At 44.3% G+C, this 24,336-nt stretch overlaps 2 protein-coding genes across 3 annotated transcripts in view; one reads left to right on the top strand and one right to left on the bottom strand.

Annotated features, from left to right (window-relative positions):
* Window positions 1–655, bottom strand: part of Pqbp1 (poly-glutamine tract binding protein 1) — a 32,129-nt gene extending 31,474 nt beyond the window's left edge. The window contains exon 1 of the mRNA XM_071797763.1: window positions 514–655. The gene's annotated coding sequence lies outside the window, so the exon portion shown is untranslated. The remainder of the gene's footprint in view (window positions 1–513) is intronic.
* Window positions 656–789: 134 nt separating this feature from the next.
* On the top strand, window positions 790–24,327 carry LOC139825209 (uncharacterized). 2 transcript variants are annotated; one of them, XM_071797751.1, is made up of 11 exons: window positions 790–1,302; window positions 3,051–3,323; window positions 5,151–5,255; window positions 5,329–5,551; window positions 5,646–5,769; window positions 5,856–5,943; window positions 6,049–6,204; window positions 6,345–6,505; window positions 6,887–6,961; window positions 8,650–8,792; window positions 9,688–24,327. In XM_071797751.1, the coding sequence occupies exons 2-11, from the start codon at window positions 3,138–3,140 to the stop codon at window positions 18,306–18,308; spliced, it is 9,882 nt and encodes a 3,293-aa protein (XP_071653852.1). In that variant the 5' UTR covers window positions 790–1,302; window positions 3,051–3,137; the 3' UTR covers window positions 18,309–24,327. The 2 variants fall into 2 exon arrangements, with proteins under 2 accessions (XP_071653852.1, XP_071653853.1); XM_071797752.1 differs by lacking the exon at window positions 790–1,302 and adding an exon at window positions 2,155–2,401.
* The last annotated feature ends 9 nt before the right edge of the window (window positions 24,328–24,336 follow it).

Here is a 24,336-nt window from a genome sequence, read left to right as displayed (position 1 = left end):
ACTTATGAAACATCTGCACAATAATAAATCATGAATTTAATGTTACATTTTAAGCTATATATATAATAATTATAATTTTATTTTTAAATATCTATAGTCGGGAATCTTATATCAGTAGTCAATAATATCCGTATTCTTTAATTAATTATTCCCAAGTCCATTTTAATAGTCACGAAAATTCATTCAGTTGTTTTTATAACAATATCTCACCGATGTGTTGCAACGATTACAAATTCAAAAAGATCATGCGGCAAGATATATTAATTACTAATATATTTATTATTATACTACTACGATAATAATAGCGGATAACGATAATTATATCGATCGAGTGTGAAGTAGAAGACCAATAACCATCGCTCGGTAAAACCCCTTGCACAATAGGCGATAGCGATAGCGACAGCGACAAAGTTGCCGACAAAGGTACCTTTGTCGGCAACTTTGTCGCTGTCGCTATCGCTATCGCTATCGCCTATTGTGCAAGGGGCTTAATAATCACGATAACTTACTTACCCGCGATAATGTAATCCTCGCCGTCGTAATTATTGATCGCGGCGGCGATAAGATGTCACGACGCGCGGCTCGCGGGACCGGTGCCACCGCCCTTCGTACATGTCGCGCCCAGCGCCCTCGATAGGCCGGCCCTACGTTGCGGCGCGATCGGAGCAACCGGAGCAACGAAAGCGGAGCGCAGCGTAGCGCAACGCGACGTAACATTGCGACGCGACGCGACGCGACGCAACGGAACGTAAACGTAACGGCGATGCCCATCCTCGAGCACTACTGCGCATATCGTGTAAATCGTGTCTATTAGGCGAAGAGACTCCAGACATCGGTCGTCCATCGTCTCGCTACTCTCGCTAGTGTACGCGGTCGCGGGCGTGTGTGTGTGTGTGTGTGTGTGTGTACGTGTGCTGAGATATATGCATATATCTCCCTCTATGCATACGTGTGTGCGTGTGTGTACGTGATGGTTCTGATTCGGGGCTCTGGTACGCGCTCGATGGTCGAGCATCGTCGCGCACACATCGCCGCACCTACGACGTCGGGCGGCGCCGCGAGATCGGCGAGCGGCATCGCCGCCCATTATTAACGACGACGCGATCGTTGCGTTTCCTCCCATCGTCGTCGTCGTCATCTCCGCCGCCTCCGCCTCCGCGAGGAAGGCACGGTAGCGGTCAACGGAAGCGGCCGGCGGACGCTGTCTGACCAGCGGTGTGGTGTCTCAGTGATCAATGAACTCTGGTTGACGCGTGTCGAGGCGTGCTGGCAGCGGAGCGCCCCAGCGACGGCCCGGCGGACGTACGTACAAATAAATCGCCCAGCCAATCTGCCAATCTTATCCTCTTCTCTTTCTCACTCTCTCTTTCTGTCAATTCTGTCTCTCCCTGTCTTCCCTCCGCCGCTTATTCTCACGATAAATATATATTACATTAGGCGTCTGAGTTTCTCGCGGAGCGCGCGCGAAGGGCGTCTCGGAAGCCTCCTTCGCGACGACGACGTCGACGACGGCGGACCTGTCGGCTTCCATTTTCGGAATACGCCGCGCCAAGGAACTCGCAATTACGACCACGCACGTATGCGTCGTATACGCGGGGGACGGACGTGCGCGGGCGGCGGTGTGTGTGCGCGCCCATAAACGCGCGCGGGACGAGGGGCAGCGGCAGGGTAACGAAGCGCGGGGAAACGAGCGCGTGCACGCATCGCGAGGCACGCATCCTCCTCTTCTACTCTCTCTCTCTCTCGTCCTCGAGCCCTCGTCACGACGTCGCCGTCGGCCGGAGATAGCGAGAAGAGCGTCTCCCGGCCCTTTCCGTCCCTCTCTCGTGCCCTAATCCCGGCTGGCTCGCTCGCTCGGGATCCCCTGTCGGACGATCGTCGTCGTGGTTTAATCGCGCGAGGACGCGACGGGAGAATCTCCCGCGTGATTTACAATATCTCTCGTCGTCGCGCGTTATGTAAACACGGTACCGTCGCTTCGTCGCGAGGGGATCGGGCAGAGCCGACGGCGGGGAACGGATCTGTTTCCGGAGTACGTAATCCCGTCTCGCGCGTATCCGCGACTCCGCGTGTTCCCTTCCCCCCCCTCCCGTGTCGTTCAGAATGAATCGATGCGTCGATCTTTTTAAAGAGACGCGCGTAAGTACGGTTGACAGCCGAAAGTGGAGCAGCGCGTCGGGAATAAAGAACGAAAGACGCTCTCTCGCTCTCGTGTGCTCCGCTTCGCGGGACTCGGAGTAAAATTGGCTTCCGTCCTTTCACGCGAGTCTCTCTTACGTGTCTCCCTTTACCTGGAAAACTGTGCGAGTCGCGGGACGAGAGACAGCCGCGCTGTCTCGATACCGGAGAAATATTGGAGAAAGCACGCGCGCGCTGGCTTCTATTCTTCAAATATCCCATTGTATTTTCGCTTTTTCGACACGCGTGACTCTGCTGTTGTATAGCCTCCTACGATTACTCATATCCTGCTTACGTAATTCAGTTTTCTGATTCCAACAAACTCACTTAAGTTTGTCATTCTTATCGTCTCGGTGTTTTTTGTTTGTTTACAATTCTACATTGTAGATTAATTATTTTTCTGGCTTAATTTTGTTCACCGTGAAACATCTAATCTGAACGTAATCTCTTATCTGCCGTAACTCTCTCGTTACAGACGACGGCATAATATATAGATGTATCGATTGTCCCTTTTAAGAAAATACGCGTTGAACGATTACTCCATAAAACTGAGAAAAATTGAGGAAAGAACACGCTTTGCTTCTTCTGTCCTTTAAATATCCCATCACATTTCGGCCTCTTTTAACACGCATGATCCTGCTACGTCTCTTACGATTACCCATTTCCTGTTTACATATTTAAGTTATCTGATCGCCAACGAGCTCACTTAAGTTCGTCATTCTTATCATCTCACAATCAGTATTTTTTTTTTCACAGTAGAAAACTTGAATATTGTAGAAATGTAGAATAATTCTTTTACTGGCTTAATCTTTTTTTTTCACCATAAAATATTTAAACGTAATCCCTTATCTGTTATAATTCTCTCGTTACAGATGATGACATAATATAAACATATTGATTGTCCCTCTTAAGAAAATACGCATTAAACGATTGCTCCGTGAGGCAGAACAAATGACAGTATGATGAATGATATAGACAGTTTTGGTATGAAGGGCGCCGGCTCGAAAATGCCTCACAGTCATTCGACGCCGGCTGGTGTGGACGGAGGTAGTAGGACACCTCCCGCAACACCGCGAAAAGCTGGAAAGATGCTGGCAGTTCGTGTACAGATGTTGGATGATTCTATCACGATGTTTCAAGTGCAGGTAAAGGATACCTTATTTCACCCTCAAATGATATCCTCCTGCGTTTCAAAACTGCTCGCGACAATTACGCGCTAAGGCACGCGGAGAAAATTGCACAACGGATCTCATTTATCATGATTCCAACGAAATTCAATGTTCTTTCGCTAATAAAGTTTCGAAGTCGCTTCTTAAAGTACTCTTTATGGAAAAAAAAACACAAGAGTTTTTGTCTAAGGTCACGATAGAATCCATAAATAAATGTAAGTTAAGAATATTCTACCCTCTTGCTCTTTACGTGGCGTAACAATGTTTTTTAGTCTGAGACCTTCCTGTGCATTATTTATATAAAAATGTGCAAACTGTACGTGAAAATGTTTTGTTTGCCGTCCTTACTACTTGTAAAGATGACTTCTCGTGCCCTACACAGAGACTATCGCTGGAATAAACGGTGTTGTAAAGTGACGTTGAATGATGCTTGAATCTCTTATTGTATCTTCATAATTCGACATTATACAGCAATTGGATGTGCAGTCCCCTATTTATCCCATTCGCGAGCGTAAGCTGATACGTATCCGCGCTACGCGCCCGCGTGTATTTTATCTATGTATTAAAATGCTATTAAATAATCTAATCCGAGAGAGAGCTCGTATCTCTCCCTTTAATATAATCTAATCTTCGTAATGTATATATATTATTTAACATATTTGCTATCATTACTTTTACACAGAAAAAAAAGAAGCGTCAAATCGACACTGATGTACTTGTATATACGCAAGAATATATAATCTTTTTATAAGAATTTCAACTTTTTTTTTCTTGATTGAACTATATAAAACTTTGTTTAACTAAATAAACGTCTTCGTTCAAGCAAGTTTTCTTCGTTTAATGTAATATAATCTCATTTCAAAAGATTATATATTCTTGCGTATATACAAGTATATAAGTGTTGATTTGACACTTCTTTTTTTTCAGTGTTTGTAAGTTGAACTCGTGATCGTTCGTTATATCTTTTACGTAGTCAAAAAGTCTGCATATGCATTAGTTCCATCATCCTATATTCTGCTACATAGGCATGTTAAACTATTTACTTCATCTATCCAGGTCAAGAGTCATTGATTACAAAGCTCCTTAGAATCTTCTCCCTAAAGCGATTTAACGTAAAATTCCGATACACGAGATTTTCACTTTCTTGTTATATCATTTAACATTTTTTAAACATTTTTAAAAATTACATTTTTTTTTCCAAAAAATATGAGGTGTGCTTTTATAAAATGTTATTATATCCATATGCTGAGGCATAGATAAACAATCTTCTGAAAACTTTCAAAAGAACCTTAGAATTGATCTTGATAAATGCAATATTTAGTTATTTATATTAAAAAATTTTTATTAGCTTATAATATTGTGTATTTTTATATTGGCAAGGCACTCGCTATACATGTTGTATAGTGCATATATTTCCAGAAGAATGAGCTATTGGAGCATATAATGTATCAAATGGGGGATCTCCTTGAATGTGTGTGAAATATGTATACACTCATTTATTGATTATTTATTTACAATGCTTGCAACGTGTTGCTTACTTCTTCAGAGATTAATTTTATTCTAGCGTCTTAATTTTTTATAGTGGAAGTACAATAAGATCATTCTGCACATTTACAGCTTTCGATCATATGACTTTGACATATTTTTGATTGACATATTTTGTGTGACAATTATTTATAAAAACATAACACAGATAAAGAGATGCCGACATTTTATAATTCAAGTTGTTATCAATTAGTTGTTGTCAAAGCTTATAATAGTATAATATCACATTGTATAAATCTTATTATTTGAAAATTTCAGGCTAAGGCACTGGGTAAAGTGTTGTTCGAGCAAGTTTGTAAGCAATTGCATCTTTTAGAAGCGGATTATTTTGGTCTTGAATATCAAGAACCAAATTTCACAAAAGTAAGATGTGACTCTTAATGTAAATAACGTTTTTTAATGAACAATAAAATTAAAGAAATCTTGACATTTACAGTATTGGTTGGATTTGGAGAAGCCAGTGTGCAGACAAGTTGGTTTGTCTCTTATTGATCCGCTACTGAGGTTCTGTGTTAAATTTTATACGCCAGATCCTGCACAGCTTGAAGAGGAGTTTACACGATATTTATTCTGTCAACAAATCAAACGGGATTTAGCTCAAGGTTTACTGCAATGCAATGATAACACAGCAGCATTGATGGCTAGTTATATTGTTCAAGGTAATTATAATGTTGTTTCTATTACTATTAATTTTAAATCTAAGCTTAACACAGCCTAACAAATTAATATTTTCATCTGTTTTCTTATTTGTAGCGGAATGTGGGGATTATGTGATAGAAGATTATCCAGATCATACATATTTATCAACATTCAAATTTGTGCCTCATCAGGATCAAGAGTTAGAACGACGTATTATGGAGAATCACAAGAAACATGCGTAAGAACTATATATCATACTTCATTAGATAAGTAATTTTCTATTAATGTCGGGCATACATGCATATATCATTTTAATGTTAATAGGGGTCAATCTCCTGCGGAGGCAGATCTCAATCTCTTAGAAACAGCTCGACGTTGCGAATTGTATGGAATGAAAATGCATCCAGCTAAGGTAGGCGATATTAAAAGATTTGTTCTCTTATCTCATATATCTGGCATTACAAATCTTGTGTAGCTATATAAAATATCTTCATATTTTTGTTTCTTTTTATACTAGGATCATGAAAATGTTCCACTAAATCTCGCAGTGGCGCATATGGGCATTGTAGTCTTTCAAAATTATACTAAGATAAATACATTTAGTTGGGCCAAAATCAGAAAAATCAGTTTCAAACGAAAACGTTTTTTAATCAAATTACATCCCGAGGGTTATGTGAGTATTTAAAATATCTTTAGCACTTGAAATCTTGAAAACAATTATTTTTGCATTAAATAAAGTATTAATTAATGAGCACTTAAATATAACATATTTTTGATGATCACGTATTCATGTTACTTTTTTGTTATCTATAGGGGTATTATAAGGATACAGTCGAATTTTTCTTTGAGGGACGTAATGAGTGTAAAAACTTTTGGAAAAAGTGTGTAGAAAACCATGGCTTCTTCCGTTGCTCTGTAGTTAAGAGAGTCGTAAGGCAGAAAACTAGAGTGCTTAGCCGTGGATCGTCGTTTAGGTATGACAAATTAGCTCCAAGAATGTTACTATATTTATTAAAGAAAGTTATATAACGTCTAATTTTCACGTTTTTAAATATATTAGAGATAAATGTCTTATATATTTGAAAATATTATGTTAAAATTGTGATTGTACATAAACTTAAAAAATATATATATATAGTATTTTAATCTGTGTAGAGGACGGGAAGTCTATTTTTAGGCTCCACGGGGGTCGCTTATTTTTCGTAGTATAACACTTTAGCACATATATGGAAGTTATAAATAAAAATCATACAAAGTCATGAAAAAACTTGCCCGTTTTCTAAAGGTTAAATTTGGATAATTATAATATCAAGATATCTCTCTGTCTACATTGTTGTGCATTTATATATCACCAGGTATAGCGGCAAAACCCAGAAACAAATTGTTGAATTTGTTCGAGATAATTACGTGAAGAGGCAGACATTTCAAAGGTAAGTTTCTCTAAGAAATCGAGGAGTTGTTGAATAATTAAAAGAGTTTTTGGATACCCATGTAATACGTAGGTAGTGCATGCAGACCACGTACTGTTCTCCTAATGTTGATTCGTACCATTGAGATTTTTATTAACAAACGCACCAAAACTTGTGAGTAAGATAGGAGGTGGCACGGTCTTGCTTTTACCGGGATACAAGTCGATTATTCGTATGTGTATTAAAAACGTTTCCAATTTCTATAGCGGAAACTGTTTTATCATATCCATTTTTATATTTCCGTTTGTCAGTGTTGCCTGCTCGGACAGGGGTGGCGGGGAGTCAGGCTCACCATCAGGCACGATAAACCCGAATGATGAGTGTACCCTCTCTCAATAGCGTGATCACTAATTATTTATATTGTTGTATCTAATAATACACAGCAAAGTACCACATTTCACTGCCCTAACAGTTATATCCAACAAGATATTTGTCCATAGCAGTAGATTGTTCTCTAAAATAAAAGATAGTCTATTATATGATACAGTTGAAGAAACAAAATAAGCTGTTCTTGTATATACCGCCGGCAAATATTCATTTGCTGTGCGATATCGATGCACGGTTGAGAAACGCCTTTATACATTGAAACATCAATTGATGTAAAAAGATTTATATAAAATACGCGTAACATTAAATTTGCTTGTAAACAAGTTAGAATCGTTCATACATTACTACATATCAGACTTGCTAAAAAAGATCTCTGTGCATTAAGACGATTTTAAATATTTTTATATTTTATCTCTTCGGGCCTTTTTTCATCTCGAGAGCAATAATCGTGAAATAATCAAATTTTACATGAATCTTTGATTATCCGTGAACAATTATATACAATTGTAAAAGCTGAATGCATTGAAGTCTAAATATGACATTAGGTATATTTATTTTAAAAGTGCACATTTCTTTGTATTTATTTGTGCTTTGGAACACGCAAGATATTCCTCTTGTGTTTCATATAATTACTGCACGTATGGCTATTTGCGAACGCGCGAATAAAGATTTCTATATTAATTAATGTTTCTATAAAGTATATTCCATATGGCATTTTTGAGAGCAGGACAGCCTATTTTTACAATTTCAAATTCTATTGAAAATAATGGCTGTCTTTTCACTATTCCCAAATTCAGTGATAATACACAATTCTCCGTTGCACTCGCGACATGTTACACAGCCCGTGATGATTTACTAATTTTATATATACTTATTTATTAAGTATAATTAGTAAATATGTATATACATAGTTAGCAGCACATTTGTTAATTTTATAAGTGACATTTTTATCTTGTTATATTGTATAATTAAAAATATAAAAGCTAGCTCTACGCGTGTCGACAATAACATACTACATTGCAGTGAAAAATCATTTAACGGCGGTATTGACCGTGTATCGTATCAGAAGTAATCTACTTTTGTTTATCGCATCGTATTTCAAGATGTGGATTGGTAGGAAAATCAATATCATGTGCATAATTCCTTGCATCGTAGCGTCGAGTTAGTCGAGAAGCGTTCTTTTTTTTTTCCTTTTCTTTTTTCTTACTAACGATCGTTGACAATAACGAAAGAAAGAAAGAAGGGATAAGCTAGTTCCAAACACAGGCTTGGCATTTGACAGCCTAAGTCTGATGCTGAACTTGACTCTCTCTTGCTCGCAGGTCCAATTCGTTCCGGCAGACTAGCGGTGGTAGGGCATTGCAGGGCTCGGAGGGGGGAGGCTATCGTGGGGCCACTCCAAGCAGCTCCCTTATGGGCAGCTCCAGCATCTCTGCCCACCCCCTCCTGCCCCTCGGCGATCCTGGTATGTACCATGACCGACACCAACCTCCACAACAAACGCTTTATTTTTAATTTCTCCGCCCTTTGGCTATCTATTTCTGTCCACCTGTTTCTAGCCTCATTTCTTTTCACCGTATCATAACTAAAGTATTGTAATAGTAGAGTAGAATAGCGTATATCTTAAATAGATTGTTTTTAAACGGACGTTTTGTGCTTAAAGTTTATTATGTTCATAAAAATCATGTGTGTGTGCGTGTATGTGCGCGCGTGCAAGCGCAAGCGCGCGTGTATGTAAAAATTATAACGTAAGAAAATGTCAATTATATATATTTGTGATTATGATTATGATTATATCTCGTTGACACATTGAAAGGATTTCCGAAATGTACATATGTATAGTTAGGACTTAAAATTGAAAAGATTATTTTGAGATTACATTAATTGTACATAAAGAATTAAATAATTAAATATTAATTAGCTTTTGATATTTTGTGAAAAGCAATATTAACAGTTTTGAAAAGAAATATAAAATATAATGTTTATATCACTACACGATTTAGATAATAATATATTATATAGTGTATACTGATTATTGTATTAGAATAATATAATAATATTATTGATTACTATAGCAGAATAATATAAAACCGTTAACACTAGTTTACTACTAATATTGTGTATTAATTTACTAACATTCCTTTATGTTATTCGAAGTATGAAAAGAAGCAAGTGTCGTGCGTTTACACGCGTGACAAATTCATTTTCGCAGTAGTTATTTTGCTAATTAAATATCCATTAGAATAATTAACACGGCAGAGGCGTGATCGCACAAGAGTCACATATAAAAATTTCATAATATTACACATCAGGGATGTTAGAAGAAAGAGAATTTATGTCACGCGATACGATTTTTCCAGCCCTGGCAACCCCAGCTCTGTCTCTGTCATGCGGTTCGATGACACTGGATTCTCCGACGACTGTGACGAGTGCCTCGATGGGAGGGACGATTCACCGTCGAGAAGACACAGCTACATCGTTTCGGACGCTTACCTCTATCGACGTCCATTCGCCAGCCACCCCCAGCCAGGTCCCAGCACAGCGGCAGACACATGCTACCAACCAGCAACGGATTTCATCAACAGGTCGTATCAGCCCCTCTAACAGCAGTCCCCCAGAATTCCCACCACCACGACCTCTGCCCAGATACCCTTGGCAACGGTCGGCTAGTTGTCGCGAGTTGTACGCTTCTAGTTTCGAGGACTCCGGTAAGGCGCGGCCGCGGGACGACAAGGTCGCCGCGGACCTTCCGTTAGATCCATTTCAATTAGCCTCCCAGGGTGAGCTAGATAACCCCGTAACACGTTACGACGAGAGTAATCGTTCGTATAGCGCCGCTAGTTCGAAATTACCTTCTCTAGATCACGATTCTGTCCCCGAGCGTGTCTATAGCAGTTCCTACCCGGGAACGTCGTCGTTGTCTACCGAATCGGGCCATGAGGAATCGGGTCCCGCTGGAGATCTGTCGCACGACGATCTCTCACACGATTCTTACGAGCTTTTAGAACGCGAGCATGAATTCGAATATCCGGAATCGTATTCTAGTCCGCATGACGAGCACGAACCAATATCCGATCAGAGCGACGAAGGAATCGAGCACGAGATGTTCCAAATGGACTCGGAAACCGATTCCTTCGTCAAGCACAGATCGTTAAAACCTTCGGAAAAACAACAATACAGATCCGCGTTCACTGATCTCAAGAACTCTAAAACTAAGTCCATCGATCGGTACTCAGCTGTATCCAAGGCGAACGACGATTTTGTGATCACCGAATCTAGGATACAACGAACGGGCACTCAGATAGAACGCAAGTTTGAAACGAGACACGCCAATTCCATGGAACAACCGTCTAAGACGGCTATTCCGCATCAGGACTCCGCCAGAAAAGATCCCGTGGTGATGCAGGTGCAGAAGCAAAAGGTTTCTGTCCTGAATGAGTTAAAGAATTTAAAGCCAAAGTACAAGATCACTCACGTAGACTCGGAGGTCTTGCGAGACGAGGGTATTATGCGTCCGAAATCGCGAATAGACGACGATCTAAGCCCGGTTGATGGAAACAAAACGGTAGATTATAACGCAAAAGGTAGGACGACCAGGGCGCGCAGTATCGCCAGCTTAGACGATCATCCGCGGTTGTACGTCGAGACGGGTAGTCTAGGTCGGGGGCATAAGTCTAGAGATAGGAAATCGAGAGATTCTGACGTCAAGGTCGAGAAAGTCTTGTCGAAGGAGCGTAGAAGCGTCGAGAGGGAGGAGCGAAAGCGGGATTACTCGAGGCGAATAGACAAAAGCGATTCGCGAGAACGTCGTTCGGTGGATCGGCTCGATTCGCGCGAGCGGAGATCGGACAGTCACGGCCGTCGCAGTATAGACCGGATCGATATGCGCGAGCTACGTAGAAGCATCGAGCGGCTCGACGTGCGTGAGAGGAGTTACGAGCATCTAGACTCGAGAGAGAAGAGTGCCTTTTATTACAATGATTTCTATGAATCGCGCGGTAAGAGCGTCGATCGTTTAGACTCTCAAGGGCTGCGCAGCAGCATGGAGCATTTAAAGAGTCCCAAGGAGAGGAGCAATCATCGGCATTCGGAGCGCCGGGAGAGGAGTATCGAGCGGATCGATTCTCGGGAAGCGAGGAAGAACAGAGCCGCATCTATCGACTACGATCGGCATATTTTAGAACGATACGATTCCGACAACAGAAGTCCGTTCGAGCGGTTGACTCCGAAAGAACAACGAAGGATGAGCGTGGACAGACTCGATTCTCAAAAGTTCGACTTCGATCCGCGAGCGATCGAACGTTTGAAATTCTTGGAGCGCTATGAACAAAGGGAACGAACTCATGAGAGAAAGATCGAATCGAGGAGCGCCGAGCGTAAGAGCCTGGAGAAACTGGACTCGCGTGAGCGAAAATACTTGGGACGTTTGGAGTCGCGGGAGGGAAGGAGTCTCGAGTGCCTGGACTTTGACAGCGTAGAACGTAGGAAGAATATCGAGAGAATGGAGCATAAGGATCAGAAGAAGAGTAGGAGCAAGTCCGAGAAAGCCAAGTCGGAAGAGAAACCGCGGGAACGCGACGACTGGAGAAGTTTGGAGAAAGCGCGAAAGGATGACGAGAGACGGGAGCGCGAACGACAGGCGAAATTGTCTATCGAATCCCGTACGGAAACAGTTATCGGCGTCCCGCACGAGATGGAGAATTTGAAGTCGAAAACCGTATTCTCTGAGTACGAGCCGAAGGTTGTTGGCGGCGTTGTGCTGGGTTTCGAGGAGACCGCGTTGCCCGGACACGTGCCGGTGGAGCGCACGAAGAGCGATCCGAATCCGGCGCGGCAGAGACTGGGATCCAACAGCAAGCGGCACATACTGATGCATCAGAAATCCATAGACCTGACACCAGCCGATTCCGGCGACGAGGAACCGTTCTCGGACAGTGCGGCGATGCAAAAAACCAATGTCGATATCCCGTACACGTTGCACAAAAGGCACGTCATGAACGGCACGGCGTCCGACGAAAAATCCGAGTCGGATAGCAGCAAAACTTCGAAGAATGTCAAGAGTCTCGCCAAGGATTTACCGAAGTTACCGCTAAAGATGGTAACGGATCTCCCGTACTTCGATCTGACCAAGCTTTCTTCGATAGACAAGGCCGGTAATAAACTATCTCCGGATAAATCGAAGAGCGGCGCGGTTACCGCCGCAAGACCGAAATCGATATTAAGCCCTTCGGATAAGCCGAGGAGTATTCTGAGTCCAACATCGAAACTCTCACCCACTGATCTGAAGAGCATCGTTTGCAGTTTGTCGCCTATTAAGAAGAGCCCCTCGAAAACGAAGACCCATTCTCCTGAGAAATTCTCGCCAAAGGGCGGCTCGTTAGATAGGAACAGAGCCGAAGTTATCATCGAGGATTACACGTGCAAGAAGTCATCGAGTTTGGACAAGAAACCTTCGAAATTGTCGCCAGTGGAGCCGAATGTCACCATTATCTCGGCCATCGAAAAACGCTCGCCTAAAAAATCGCCGACTGATTCTAGCGTGACTATCGTCTCTGTGATACAGAAGAAGAAATCTGTCGACGGAGCGCCCAGAAGTCCCACTAATGTTGCGAAAACAGCGGACGCTAAAATAAAAGCTGCCCTGAATTTTGCCGATATCGTTGGCATGGAAATGAAGCAGAATTTAGAACGCAAGGCAAAAATAGAGATAGATAGTTTAAAAGCACCGGACGATAGTTTAGAGAAGCAAGATAGCATTGAGAAGATACCATTACCTGAAATTCCTCCTAGCGGACAGGCTGAAGAGAGAACGATAGGTGACCAAATCAGAAACGTCGAACAGACGGTGAAGGAACGGGACCGTTCCCCGAAACGAGCCGTCGACGAGTTGTCGGACGATGATCAAAAGAGAGAGAACGTACAGTCTGTAATAGCTCAAGTTCACATACCGGCTACAATGGAAATCAAATCAGAGAAACCACCGATTCCGGAAAAACCGAAGACGTTAGAGAAGCCAAGTATTCCCGAAAAAACGAAACGTATTTTAGAGAGAATAGAATCGAAATTTTCGGAAGTTAATAAAAATTCCGCCACAAGGATATCGAGGCCGAAGATCATTGATACAGGATTTGATGATTTCGTGGATCCAGTCGCCGATTTGCCTTTGGACGAAGTGCCTGTGAAACCTACTTTAGAATTGGATAGTCTTAAAGTTCCTGAGTTCGTTCCTTTCTTGCTGAGACCGCACGCGGAACCGATAAGATCGAAGTCTTTATCGCTGGCGGAAGAGAAGGCTCCGATCGATACCTTGCTCTCACCGGAAGTCGAGAATAAACACTTCGTGCAAGATGTCTCTCCGAAGAGGGTGAAGAAGGTGAAGTCCGAGCCGAAAAAAGATTTCAAAAAACAATCAAAATCATTAGAGGGCGACAAACCACCGTTAAAAAAGAGCGCATCGAAGGAGTCACGTTCGCCATCGGCGAGTACAAAAATTGACAAATCCAAATTAAAGCTCGGCGAGATGCCACAGGAGATCATAATAATAGATTCGACTGATGTGGCGCCGGAAATAAGCATTGTACAGAAGGGCAGATCGAAATCTGTAACCAGATTGCCCGACAAGCCGTTTTCAACGTCGAAGGATGAGAAGGAAGAAACGAAGAGTACTCGCGCGAAATCCGCATCCGTCGACGACGAGCTGATTAAAGGCGCGATAAAGTCCGAGAAGTCAAGACCGAAATCGTTGGGAATATCGAAGAGCTTGGGAAGTACGGAGAAGAAAGATTCAGTAGAAAAAATCTCACCGAAAAGACTCAAAGCTGCCGCCAAAGCAGCCGTCGAAGGCAAATCTGCTGCGGCTAAGGACGCAGCGTCAAAACAGGACTCGAAAACGGTACGCGGGAAAGTGGCCTTGAAAGTGGAGGCGACTAGTGATGAAACTGCTGCTGAATCGAAGCAGCCTAAACAGGAAAAGGAAAAGCCGTGCGTTAAACCTGACGTGGTGATTGATCAGCCAGTGGATACTAAACGAGCCGTAACAGTCGACGAGTCCAAGGGAGCAGTCAAGGAATCAGGCAAAGAGTCAGGTAAAGAGCCAGGCAAGGAACCAACGAAGGACAGCGTAAAGAAAACGGCGCTTGCTCAGGACTTAACCGAATCTCCCTTGGTCTTACGTAAACCGGGACAGACGCCGATACTGTTCGCTCGCGCGCGTCTTGGTCTTTCAGAAGGTAGCGGAATTGGCGCTCTCCAGCGTCAAGGTGCGACGCAGTCGCCTACTGCTCAGCGGCGCGCGAAATCTCTGGACGCCGCGGTGATCTCCGTGCACAGACTACCACCGGCGAACGCGTTCTCCAGCAAGGATGACACAGTGGACGTGTCGGAGACATTGGAGGATCAAGAGAACGCCGCCGAAGAGGCTGCTCAAGGCGCGAGCACGGTATCGAAGGTGCTTTCGGTTCAGATGGAGGCCTCCCCGAATCACAAATCCGACAGTACCGATCACACGACCATACCGGAGATATGCACGGATTCTCTGTCCGTTACCGAGACTTCGGGACAGTATCTAGAGTCGCCGCTGACAGAATGTAACGAGATTGTCCCTGGCGCCGATTCGATAGCTTACGAACAGGGACAAGAAAATGGCCGAATTCCGTTTGTGAGTTCCATTAACGAAACGCAAATGCCGAAAGTCACGGAGAGCGCTAAAATAGAAGAAGCGACAAAATTCATCGATCAAAGTTCTACAGATTCCGGTGCTGAGCAGGAAGTTTCTAAGGAGAGTTTCGATGCGAACGCTGGTACGTCAAGAGATGCTCAGTTGGATCAAGATCAATCGGCAGTCTCTACGATTTTCGTGAAGAGCGCTAGCACAGAAGTCGTCTGTAAACAGAAACAGACAGAATCGCCGAGCGAAGTTTCCGATAGCGAAACTGCATCAACGAAATCTCCTTCTCGCCCACATGATTTTCGTGTCGATGGTTCGAGAAGTCCGTCTGAGAGAGATGATGTGCCTGACGTAACCATAAGCGCGGCTCGAGAGAATGACATGTTCTTCTTGCATTGTTACGATCAGGACGATCCTCCAGATATGGTCAAGTCGCCGATACAAATATCCATCGAAGAATGTTCCGACGACGACGTGAATCCGGAGGAGGAAGAGGAAGAGATAGCGGAAGTGCGAGTGGAAATCGACGAGCGAGACGAAGAGGAAAGCCACAAGCGGCTGGATTCCCTCGATACGAGCGAGGATACTCTCGACGCGCTCGATACGCAAGTACAGACGCGAGGCGTGGACAGCGAATTAAGTTCACCGGACTACGGTGTCGATAAGATGGACGAGAAGACGTTGGTCGAAGTCGAGTTGACGCCGGAATATCTAGAGATGAAAAGAGAAGATGAAGAAACGGCGGAAGAATTACCGGAAGATGAACCGGCCAGAGAGGCTGCGGAAATCGCGGACAGCAATCGTCTCTCCATCGATAGAAAACTTAGACTAAGCACCGAACGCTCGAGAAGTGAGGAGACCAACACCTGGACACCGGACAGAGAAGACCCGGACTCCAGTTCGTGTTCCATCGCCCGGCCGCTAGGGATCGGCCAGATACAACCCATAATAGACCGTCGGGAGATCGCCATGATGGAAGGCGCCCGAGACAGCGGTTCTATGGACGACGACAACAGCAGTGGCTCGCAACATCCTCCGAAGCAGGAAATGAGCGTCACGTGGAAATCATTCCCACAAGGAAGCTCCGGTAGTTCCAGTCTCGAGGACGGCTGGGTGCCTCAGGACGAAAACAACGTGCAGCGTGAATCACAGTCTGAAGACAGCAACGGTCAGAACGAAGACAGTTACCAAGAGGACTTAGCGGACTTTCCTGGCACCTTTATCATTGGTCCCGAAATATTAGCTAACTACGGCGCATTTTCGCTTTCGCGCACGTTGTCGAGAATATCCGAACGATCGACAACGTCGGAACAAGACAGAAGCGACTTGGAGGATTCGTTTAAGCCCAGCTCGAGGTCACCGAGCCTCGACGACGAGTCTTTGATGTCGAGCGATCATCAGCCGTCTCTATCATCGGATCCTCCGTCCGGTACGGCGTTACCATCCGTTTCCGACGATCGCAGGACCTCTTCCGAGCTACCAGACATCCCCATTGACGTGGTCGGCGCGCACGAGGATGACACGAAGTCGCCGCGAACGACCAGGCGTTCGCGATTGCAATTGCAAAGTTCCGAAGACTGGCCGTCGCCGCCCAGTTCACCCGTTTTTGAAACACCGATAGTGAGTCACGTGGAGACATTCTACATGGAAATCAAACCGGAGGAAGCCGTCAAAGTGACCGTTACAGACAGCACGGACACGCCCGTCCATGCGGACCAAGACAGCGACTCCAGCGACGAGAACAGGACGCTGCACGACGATCTGCATTCGACCCTTTTGGAGGACGGGCAAAGCTCGACGTCCGCAACGACGGCCGACGGCACGGTCAAGATCGCAGTAAAACCGAAGTCGAATTCGTACATAACCGGCTCGTCACACAGTGAAGACACGTCGATGGGCCTGTCTATGTCCGAGTGGTCCAGCTCGAATAACACCGTGCGCCAGTTTTGCCAGTACTCCGGCACAAAGTCTGACGATAATTCGCTGGCGGAGCTCGGCGCCTCAATCTCGGACTGGTCGGGTAGTACGACGGTGATACCGCAACAGTACTACGCCACGACGGCTGCGGACAAGAGTCAGAGCGACACCACGACGTCCGAGAGGAGCGCGACCAGCATGAGACCGAACTCCAAGTGCCAGTCAGCTGACACTTCTTCCCTTCCGTCTCCGCCGTCCCCGTCTTCGCTGCCGTTACCCATGTCGCCACCACTGCCTTCTCCGCCCGCGACAGCTACCGCCTCGTTTCTTCACGAGGACGAAGCCGCCGGTTCCGCGATCGAACAGCACGAGACTTTGCAGACCGAGACGCCCGTCAAGAATGACGATGACCTACGTCAATCTCGAACGCAGGATGACGAGTTCGATGAGGCGCGGCGATTTATCGAGAACCAGTTTGACGAGCACCATCGCCTACGTCGATACGACGACGAGCAGCAAGGGGCTTATCCCCAGGAATTCACCGACATCTCGCCGCCTCGTATCACTCTTCGAAACGAGTACGACGAGGCCATCGACGACGATGACTTCCAAATGGTCCCGGATGAGGATACACTCTGCGTTGACGACACGGCGTTGCCGATCCCCGAGGAGGACGAGGAGGATCAGTTGTACGACAACGTGCCCGCAATGAAGTATTCCAGTAGCGACAAAGTGCGGATGGAGGTTCGCCGCGGGGACAGTTCAGAAGATATGCACGAGAAGTACGCCGATCTAACATTACAAGCGCGGATAGCGGACGACGATTGGTCGTCCGAGGAACGAAGAGACGTCCCGGAACGGGAGAAACCGTCGACGAGGTCGCCGAGCAAGTTTGATCGCGGCTTCTCGGAGCCGAGTCCGCACGAGGCGGGCAGACATCAGGGCACGCGATCCACCGTGCGACCCGTGATGGTGCCGATCCGAGCGAAGTCGACCCCGTACTACTCCACGACGAGTCTGAGCGGCGAGTCGACCACGTCGAGCCCGCCTATGCCGATCAGAACGCAGATCAGAACGAAGACGATGCCTTCCTCGTCCAACCGCAGCCCGCAGAGCGAGGGTGACACGTCCTCGAGCATGGACAGCCCGGCGCACACGCCCGATCGGGGTCAGCGGGCCTTCCGCCGGAAGCGACAGCAGAACGCCAAGAGGCGACACCGCGTGGTGGTCGATCTCGAGGTCAAGGACGGCCACATAGTGTCCAGCACCGATTCCAGCTTCGACGTGGCGAACATTCCGCCGCCGCTGCTGATGGAGGGCCAAAGTTTGGACGTGGAGGACGACGAGGACGACGAGATGTCCGAGACGAAGGACGAGCGTCGGCGGCAGCAGCGTTGACGCAGCGTCGACGAGCGACGCTAAGTATAGAATTGAGCGCGATCGATTGCGCTCACCCGGGCTCAAACTAGCAGGATTTGCAAAGTTCGTGTGGAATTGAACGCACCTTAGAATTGACAGACTTCGTAGTCGTGCGTTGGCACTCTCGACTATCACGCAAACCAAGATCAAATGAGGAACGGATCTCGCGAACGAATCGACGACTTAGCCTAGCCTTCCGCGATCTTGACGACGACGATTCAACGACCACGACTTGCCCGGCAATATATCGCGCCGAGTGGCAATCGTGAATCGGGAATTATACGGGTATGAACGACGACGAGGGTACCAACGGCGACGAAAACTGGACAGACGAGACAAAGAGGACGTCCGTCGTTCCGAGCTGGAACGCCCGAGGCTGAATGATCAAAAGCTGCGCGAAGAATGTAGCATAATTATCGTTAAGGATAAAGATACGGTTTGTTACGCGTTTTAGAGACCCGGTTTACTTTGATATTACGATAGAACCCCTCTGGTCCCCGTCCCCTCGTAGAGATGAATATATTTTAGCGAGTAATATTCATGCATAACACACGGGAAGCGAGGAGTATCTTAACTTATCGCGATCGACGTGCCCGCGCGCGACTCGGAGAACGACAACCATTACGCGCGACACGTTGTATCCTAATAATTAATAATGTTAATAAGGCATAGAGATCGAAGGAGCGACGTAGGATTTTCGAAGATAATTGTGACTCAAGGAAGAGCCGCGTCATCGCGATTATCATTTTTAACCCTTTAATCAGCCCGTACCCTCGTTTTGTTTCTCGCACGAAATACCTCCGACATTGCTAAGGGAAATTGTGCGAGTATTTTGAACGAATAACGTAACATTCTTTTCTCCTACAAAATTTAACGTAGCTTTGTTATACAATTATAACTAGCACGGCAACGTAATAATCGTGCAACACGGTACAACAACGTTAAAGGGTTAAAATAGCGCTAAATCACGGCGTCGCAAATGTACGACGTTTTACACGGTCGCGCAACCTTGAATTCATCCAGGATCCAGGACAATCAATCGCGAGCGGCGGGTCGCTCGAGACGGCGATCCCCTCGAGGGGGAAACGAGGGAAACGAAACGCGGAATTACGTAAGGTCGTCCGGGGCCGATTGTTTCCATTGTTCGAATTGAATTCCGAACAGCAACGACAACGCGGATCCCTATATGGGCTATATGATTTCGCCGCGGTTTGCTTCGCGCACGCGAATTAGAAAGGAGGAGTAAAAGTTGCTCAACGTAGATACGTAAAACGTGGTGCACCGCGCTTCTAATGGCAGGTGCATCCCCTGATATATCCTCCGTGTATGGAATTACCCTCGACGAGGGAGAGGAGCACCTGTTACTCGTTAATAGACGTTGGCTCTATGGACCAACCGAGTAGTAGTCGCTAAGCTCTCTGATTTTAAGTGGGAACCTTAAGCGTCGTCTAATCATTAATCCGCGAGACTTATTCGCCTAGCGACAAACACATCCGCGAGATCAGGCCGGGAGATCTATGCCCCGCATTAAGATTGTTACTGGGCGACTTGTTATTTACCGCCGATACTTATTGCGAGAGGAAGATCGCAGGTAGAAACGCGTTTCGGCTGTTTTCGGAGGAGTTTGATTCTTCCTGTTTTTCTTTCTCTTCTTTTCCTTCGCTCGTTCAGTAAAATTTCTATTTGAAGCTAATATGACTGGTACACGTGTATACTTTTATCGCTCGCAATTATTCGTTACCCGTAGATCGGTGGTTTTGAGAGAGAAAGAGAGAGAGAGAAAGAGAGAGAGAGAGAGAGAGAGAGAGAGAGAGAGATCGGCTTTATAGCGGGCAAATTTACGGGAGAAGAAGGCTGCCTCCCGATGAAAGAAACGTGCGGTTTGAAAAACTTTAGGAAGGAGTCCGACTCGAGCGAAGCAATAGAAAGTCCCATTTGGATTTCTCATTGGCTTGTATTGTGCCTAGTTTTTTATACCATGTTTGTCGTGTGCGCAATTTAGTACGAAGCGAACGAATTCGACGCGTTTTATGCGCGCACGTGCGCGTGCGTATTTTTAAATAGGTAAAATATACGTAAGCGTACCGAGTTGTGCGATTGAGAGAACGAGTAACGCCTGTTACCGAGTGCACACGATGTGTTTCCGGGATAACGATTTCACAGTTGCAAATTTACAATTGAGCGCGGCATCGTCAGAAGCGCGACTTTGCTTATTTTTCTCGGATCGATGTAAGAAATCCTCGAATCGCGGTTGCTGCCGTCTTAACTTTACGTAGTAAAGTTGTCGACGCCCTTGTTTGCTGTTTAGTACTTTCATATATTCTATATTTTAATTTAGATCTTTATAGTTTAATTTAAATCTCTATATTTTATACAAGTTAGTTTTTATATAGAATACAATTTCTCTTGAGTTTCATAGGTGCATATTTATTAAACGAAATATCGAGTTACGAATCTTTAAAATGTTAGGTGCAATACTTACAGAGGTGTCACATCTTAAAGATGAAAATAGGTAAAAATAGATCAAATGGAACAGCAGGGTTAATACTTAATTAATACGGAACTAATTAGCTTTCCCGTTATAGAGCGCGATTATTTAAATGGCTAGAACATTAGTTTAATTTCAAAGGCTTGTTAAAGTATACCTGAAAAGAAGTATCTTTGGATAGATTCCCGGTAAATGCAATTAATTGCAGCAATAATTCGTCAATAATTCGGGAATCGCAGCATTCCTGATAACGAGGCGAGATCGTTATCTGTATTGTCGGTATATCGGGGATTCTCGCAATACATATCGTCGTTATTATACACGGATACATTAAAATCGTTACTCGATGATCGTGTATTACGACGAGAGGGATACACAGCGGGAAGATACGCGTAACGCAAAGGGATGACTGCTGAGTGCCGATAAACGATGGCATGCCGTTATCTTGTTTGACGAAACTCTCTCAGTTTTGATATCCGCGCACGTTCCGAGCCATAAGCTTAAATTCGAACGAAAGATTTACTTCAAGGATTACGTAAGGGTCATACCGTTGGATTTTCTGATTACACCCTGTACATGCCGTAGTTCGAGCTAGGAATGACAGTTATCCCGGGATTGCCCGAAGCGAGAACCGTCGGAATGGCTGTTGCCGAATCATCCGAATAGGTCGCGGTTCCGGCAATTCCAGGATGGTCCTGATTTTGGAGCGGCACACAGAAATATGTAATGGACGGCTTATCTGACCGCGAACGAGAAAAGTAGATCTCCGGGAAGATTTGTCTGTAAATATATCTCTATTTGGAAAAGAGCTTCCCGCGATTCACCTTCGAGAGTTGTGATCCGAAGATCGAAGATTCTTTTTTCCCCCCGTTATCTGTGCCCAGATGATTCACAACGGCACATCTTTTTCTTTGTCTGGTTTTCTCGATCTTCGTACGTACAGCGATATCCAGATGAATTAATTTAAAATTCACTTAAAACGCATCGGCGTATGTAAATTAATGAAGCAGACAGGACCTTCGACGCGAACATTAGGACGCTAACTTAAAACTCGCATCGATAATTTAACGATTATGGTCGTTATATGAATGTGCAAGATAGAATTTTGAGCACCTTTTTTGATAAATTTACCGAAGTCATAAGAAGCAGAATTTTTGAGAAGTCACGACGCAGAAGTCACGAACGACGAACGGTTAACATACGAGTCATCTCTTCGAAATATACTCGGTGCAGAGGTCATACTCGCCACATTGGTCTAGTTACGTTAATGTCTATAGTAGCACGGCCTGGGCGATTAGTCGAACAAAACCCTTTGATGCGTGATTAGTATCACTTTGATTAGTATCACATGTCCCTATTTGTGTATGAGTATCTCTACTCGACGGCGAATTCGATCGGGAACGCACGAATGCTATCAAACCGCAGGAAACACGGCGCAAGTTTGCCGTTTCATTACAAAAAGGAAACAATGTAACGTCACTTTTCCATCAGTTCAGTTTACTCGATCAGAAGCACTGTCTTTCTCTTTCTCTCTCTTTCTCTCTCTTCGCAACCTTTTCCATTCATTTGCGGTTTACTCCATCGAATTCGCCACGAGACTCATGATTTTGGTACGTCCTCCCCGTCTCTTGACTCCTGCATCTGTGCATCGTCAGATTCGGTCCTGTCATCATGTGATATCGCACTTAGAGCGATATTCATAATCCAATCTTAAATTAAAGATCGTCTTAAGTATTTTAAGATAGTATACGGTCGTTCCATTGGCTGGATGGAATCTTCAGACTGTCTGAGACCAGACTTAGGACGATCTTAAATATAAAATCGGACTATAAATATCACCCCCTAGAGATCCTCTAATCAGAGTCTGAACTTAAGAGCTACTATTTACAATTGTTATTTCTCTGTCATGTTTCTTCAACTCGCATTTTCGACTTTTGAAATTCCTATTTTTGTTAAACATAACAAATAAGTTCATATTTCAAAAAGGTTTTATTAAGATTTAATTTCTCTTAATGCTATCAAACGATATAGTGTCTTTATAATAATGCTTGCACACGTATAAAAAAAATAAATAAAAAAAGAAAAATTTTTCCAATAAATTCCATGTATAAATGATACATAATTTCATACAAATTATAATTTTATCATAATAAAGCTAATTAATATCTAGTACGAATTTACAATCAAATTTTATATTCAAGCAAGTGATCAGTTGCAGTTTATGAGATACCTTTATAGTGTAATCTATATAGCTGTACAATTTAATTCACATGTCAAATTAACAATTTATTTAGATTTATTTAAATTAAATCCTTTTCTTTCTAATTCTTTTCTTGAGAAAATAATAAAATTTATTGTTCCCTTGGGGTTACAATATATACATTTTCTAATTTTTTTTGTAATTTAATTGTTAATAAACTTTGTTGGAATTAAAAAAAAAAGGAATAATATTTAAACATTCAGAAAATTTTAGTAATTTCTTTTTGGTTTCCACTTTAATTTTTTCGTCCACACCAAATATCTATACTTGTCAAATATTGACGTACATTACGTGCGCCACTACAAATTAAATTGCACATATCTTTTTCTTTTTCGCAAGATTTTTAAAAAGAAATGTTGGACTCCCGATATCAGACTTTGATTCGAGGGTTTTCAATCGCACCTATACACATATCGCACTCGTCTCTATCACGCACTTGTTGTCTCCCCCGGCCCTTCACTTGTGACTGCGCGCAAGTTGTCGACTCGCTTCAGTCTTGTTTCCTGTAAAACGTACATAATAACGCCATAATTTCCCCCCGTTCATGCAGATCGTGGCGGCCAATCGTACGCCCTGCGCGATCATTGACGTGTCCGCGAAAGTTTTCGCGCCGCTCGAGTTCGAAGAACCCTAAATTCGTTTCTCATCACGTCTCTCACCTAATCTCCGTAGTTACGCAACACGTCGTACGGTCGTGTCGCATCTAGAACGCGTAATGCACGGAGGGATCGAGAAGAGAACGACGCGGATATTTCCGTCCCCCGTACGACGCGTCGACTCGAGAATCGTGGGGAACGCCTTTTGAACAAACGTCAGAACCGAACGAGAGATAGCTCACTGGGTCTGGGACACTCTGTTCACATCAATTGAACGTGAGAAACGCCATGCAAAACGTTAAACGGAGTTACACGGAGGATACACATTTCATCTGTTACAAAAGTTCCGAGTTCACTCTCAGATTGTCAAGCGTGTCGTTCGTTCGACGCGTGATAATTGAATTATCCGATTTAGAAATAGTGCCCAAGTGCCTCGAGCAGCTGCACTTGTCGATCAACTTGAAAAAAAGGAATGACATAGGAGGATACCGGTATTTTTAGACAGGGCGTCCTAGACCTATCGCGGAATTTCTCATTTACAGATCCTTCCATCAAGCTTGAATTCATTTTTCCCACTCAGAAAGGTCATCGCTATATTTTCGATAAAAAAAAAAAAAACGACCCCTTGAAAACCTTCGGTCGTTTTATCCTTTTCGCACTCTG

This window comes from Temnothorax longispinosus, chromosome 2, assembly GCF_030848805.1.
Source record: "Temnothorax longispinosus isolate EJ_2023e chromosome 2, Tlon_JGU_v1, whole genome shotgun sequence".
NCBI lineage: Eukaryota > Metazoa > Arthropoda > Insecta > Hymenoptera > Formicidae > Temnothorax > Temnothorax longispinosus.
The sequence above is the reverse complement of the archived record's forward strand: the minus strand, read 5'-3'. Positions and strand labels throughout refer to the sequence as shown.

What these genes read in the sequence shown, in the direction of transcription:
- LOC139825209 (XM_071797751.1), top strand. Translation starts at nt 3,138, where the DNA reads ATGATGAATGATATAGACAGTTTTGGTATGAAGGGCGCCGGCTCGAAA. An exon ending in TGAAAATGCATCCAGCTAAG is followed by an intron (nt 5,944 to 6,048) that starts GTAGGCGATATT and finishes TTTTTATACTAG; the next exon opens with GATCATGAAAATGTTCCACT. An exon ending in CCTGCCCCTCGGCGATCCTG is followed by an intron (nt 8,793 to 9,687) that starts GTATGTACCATG and finishes CGATTTTTCCAG; the next exon opens with CCCTGGCAACCCCAGCTCTG.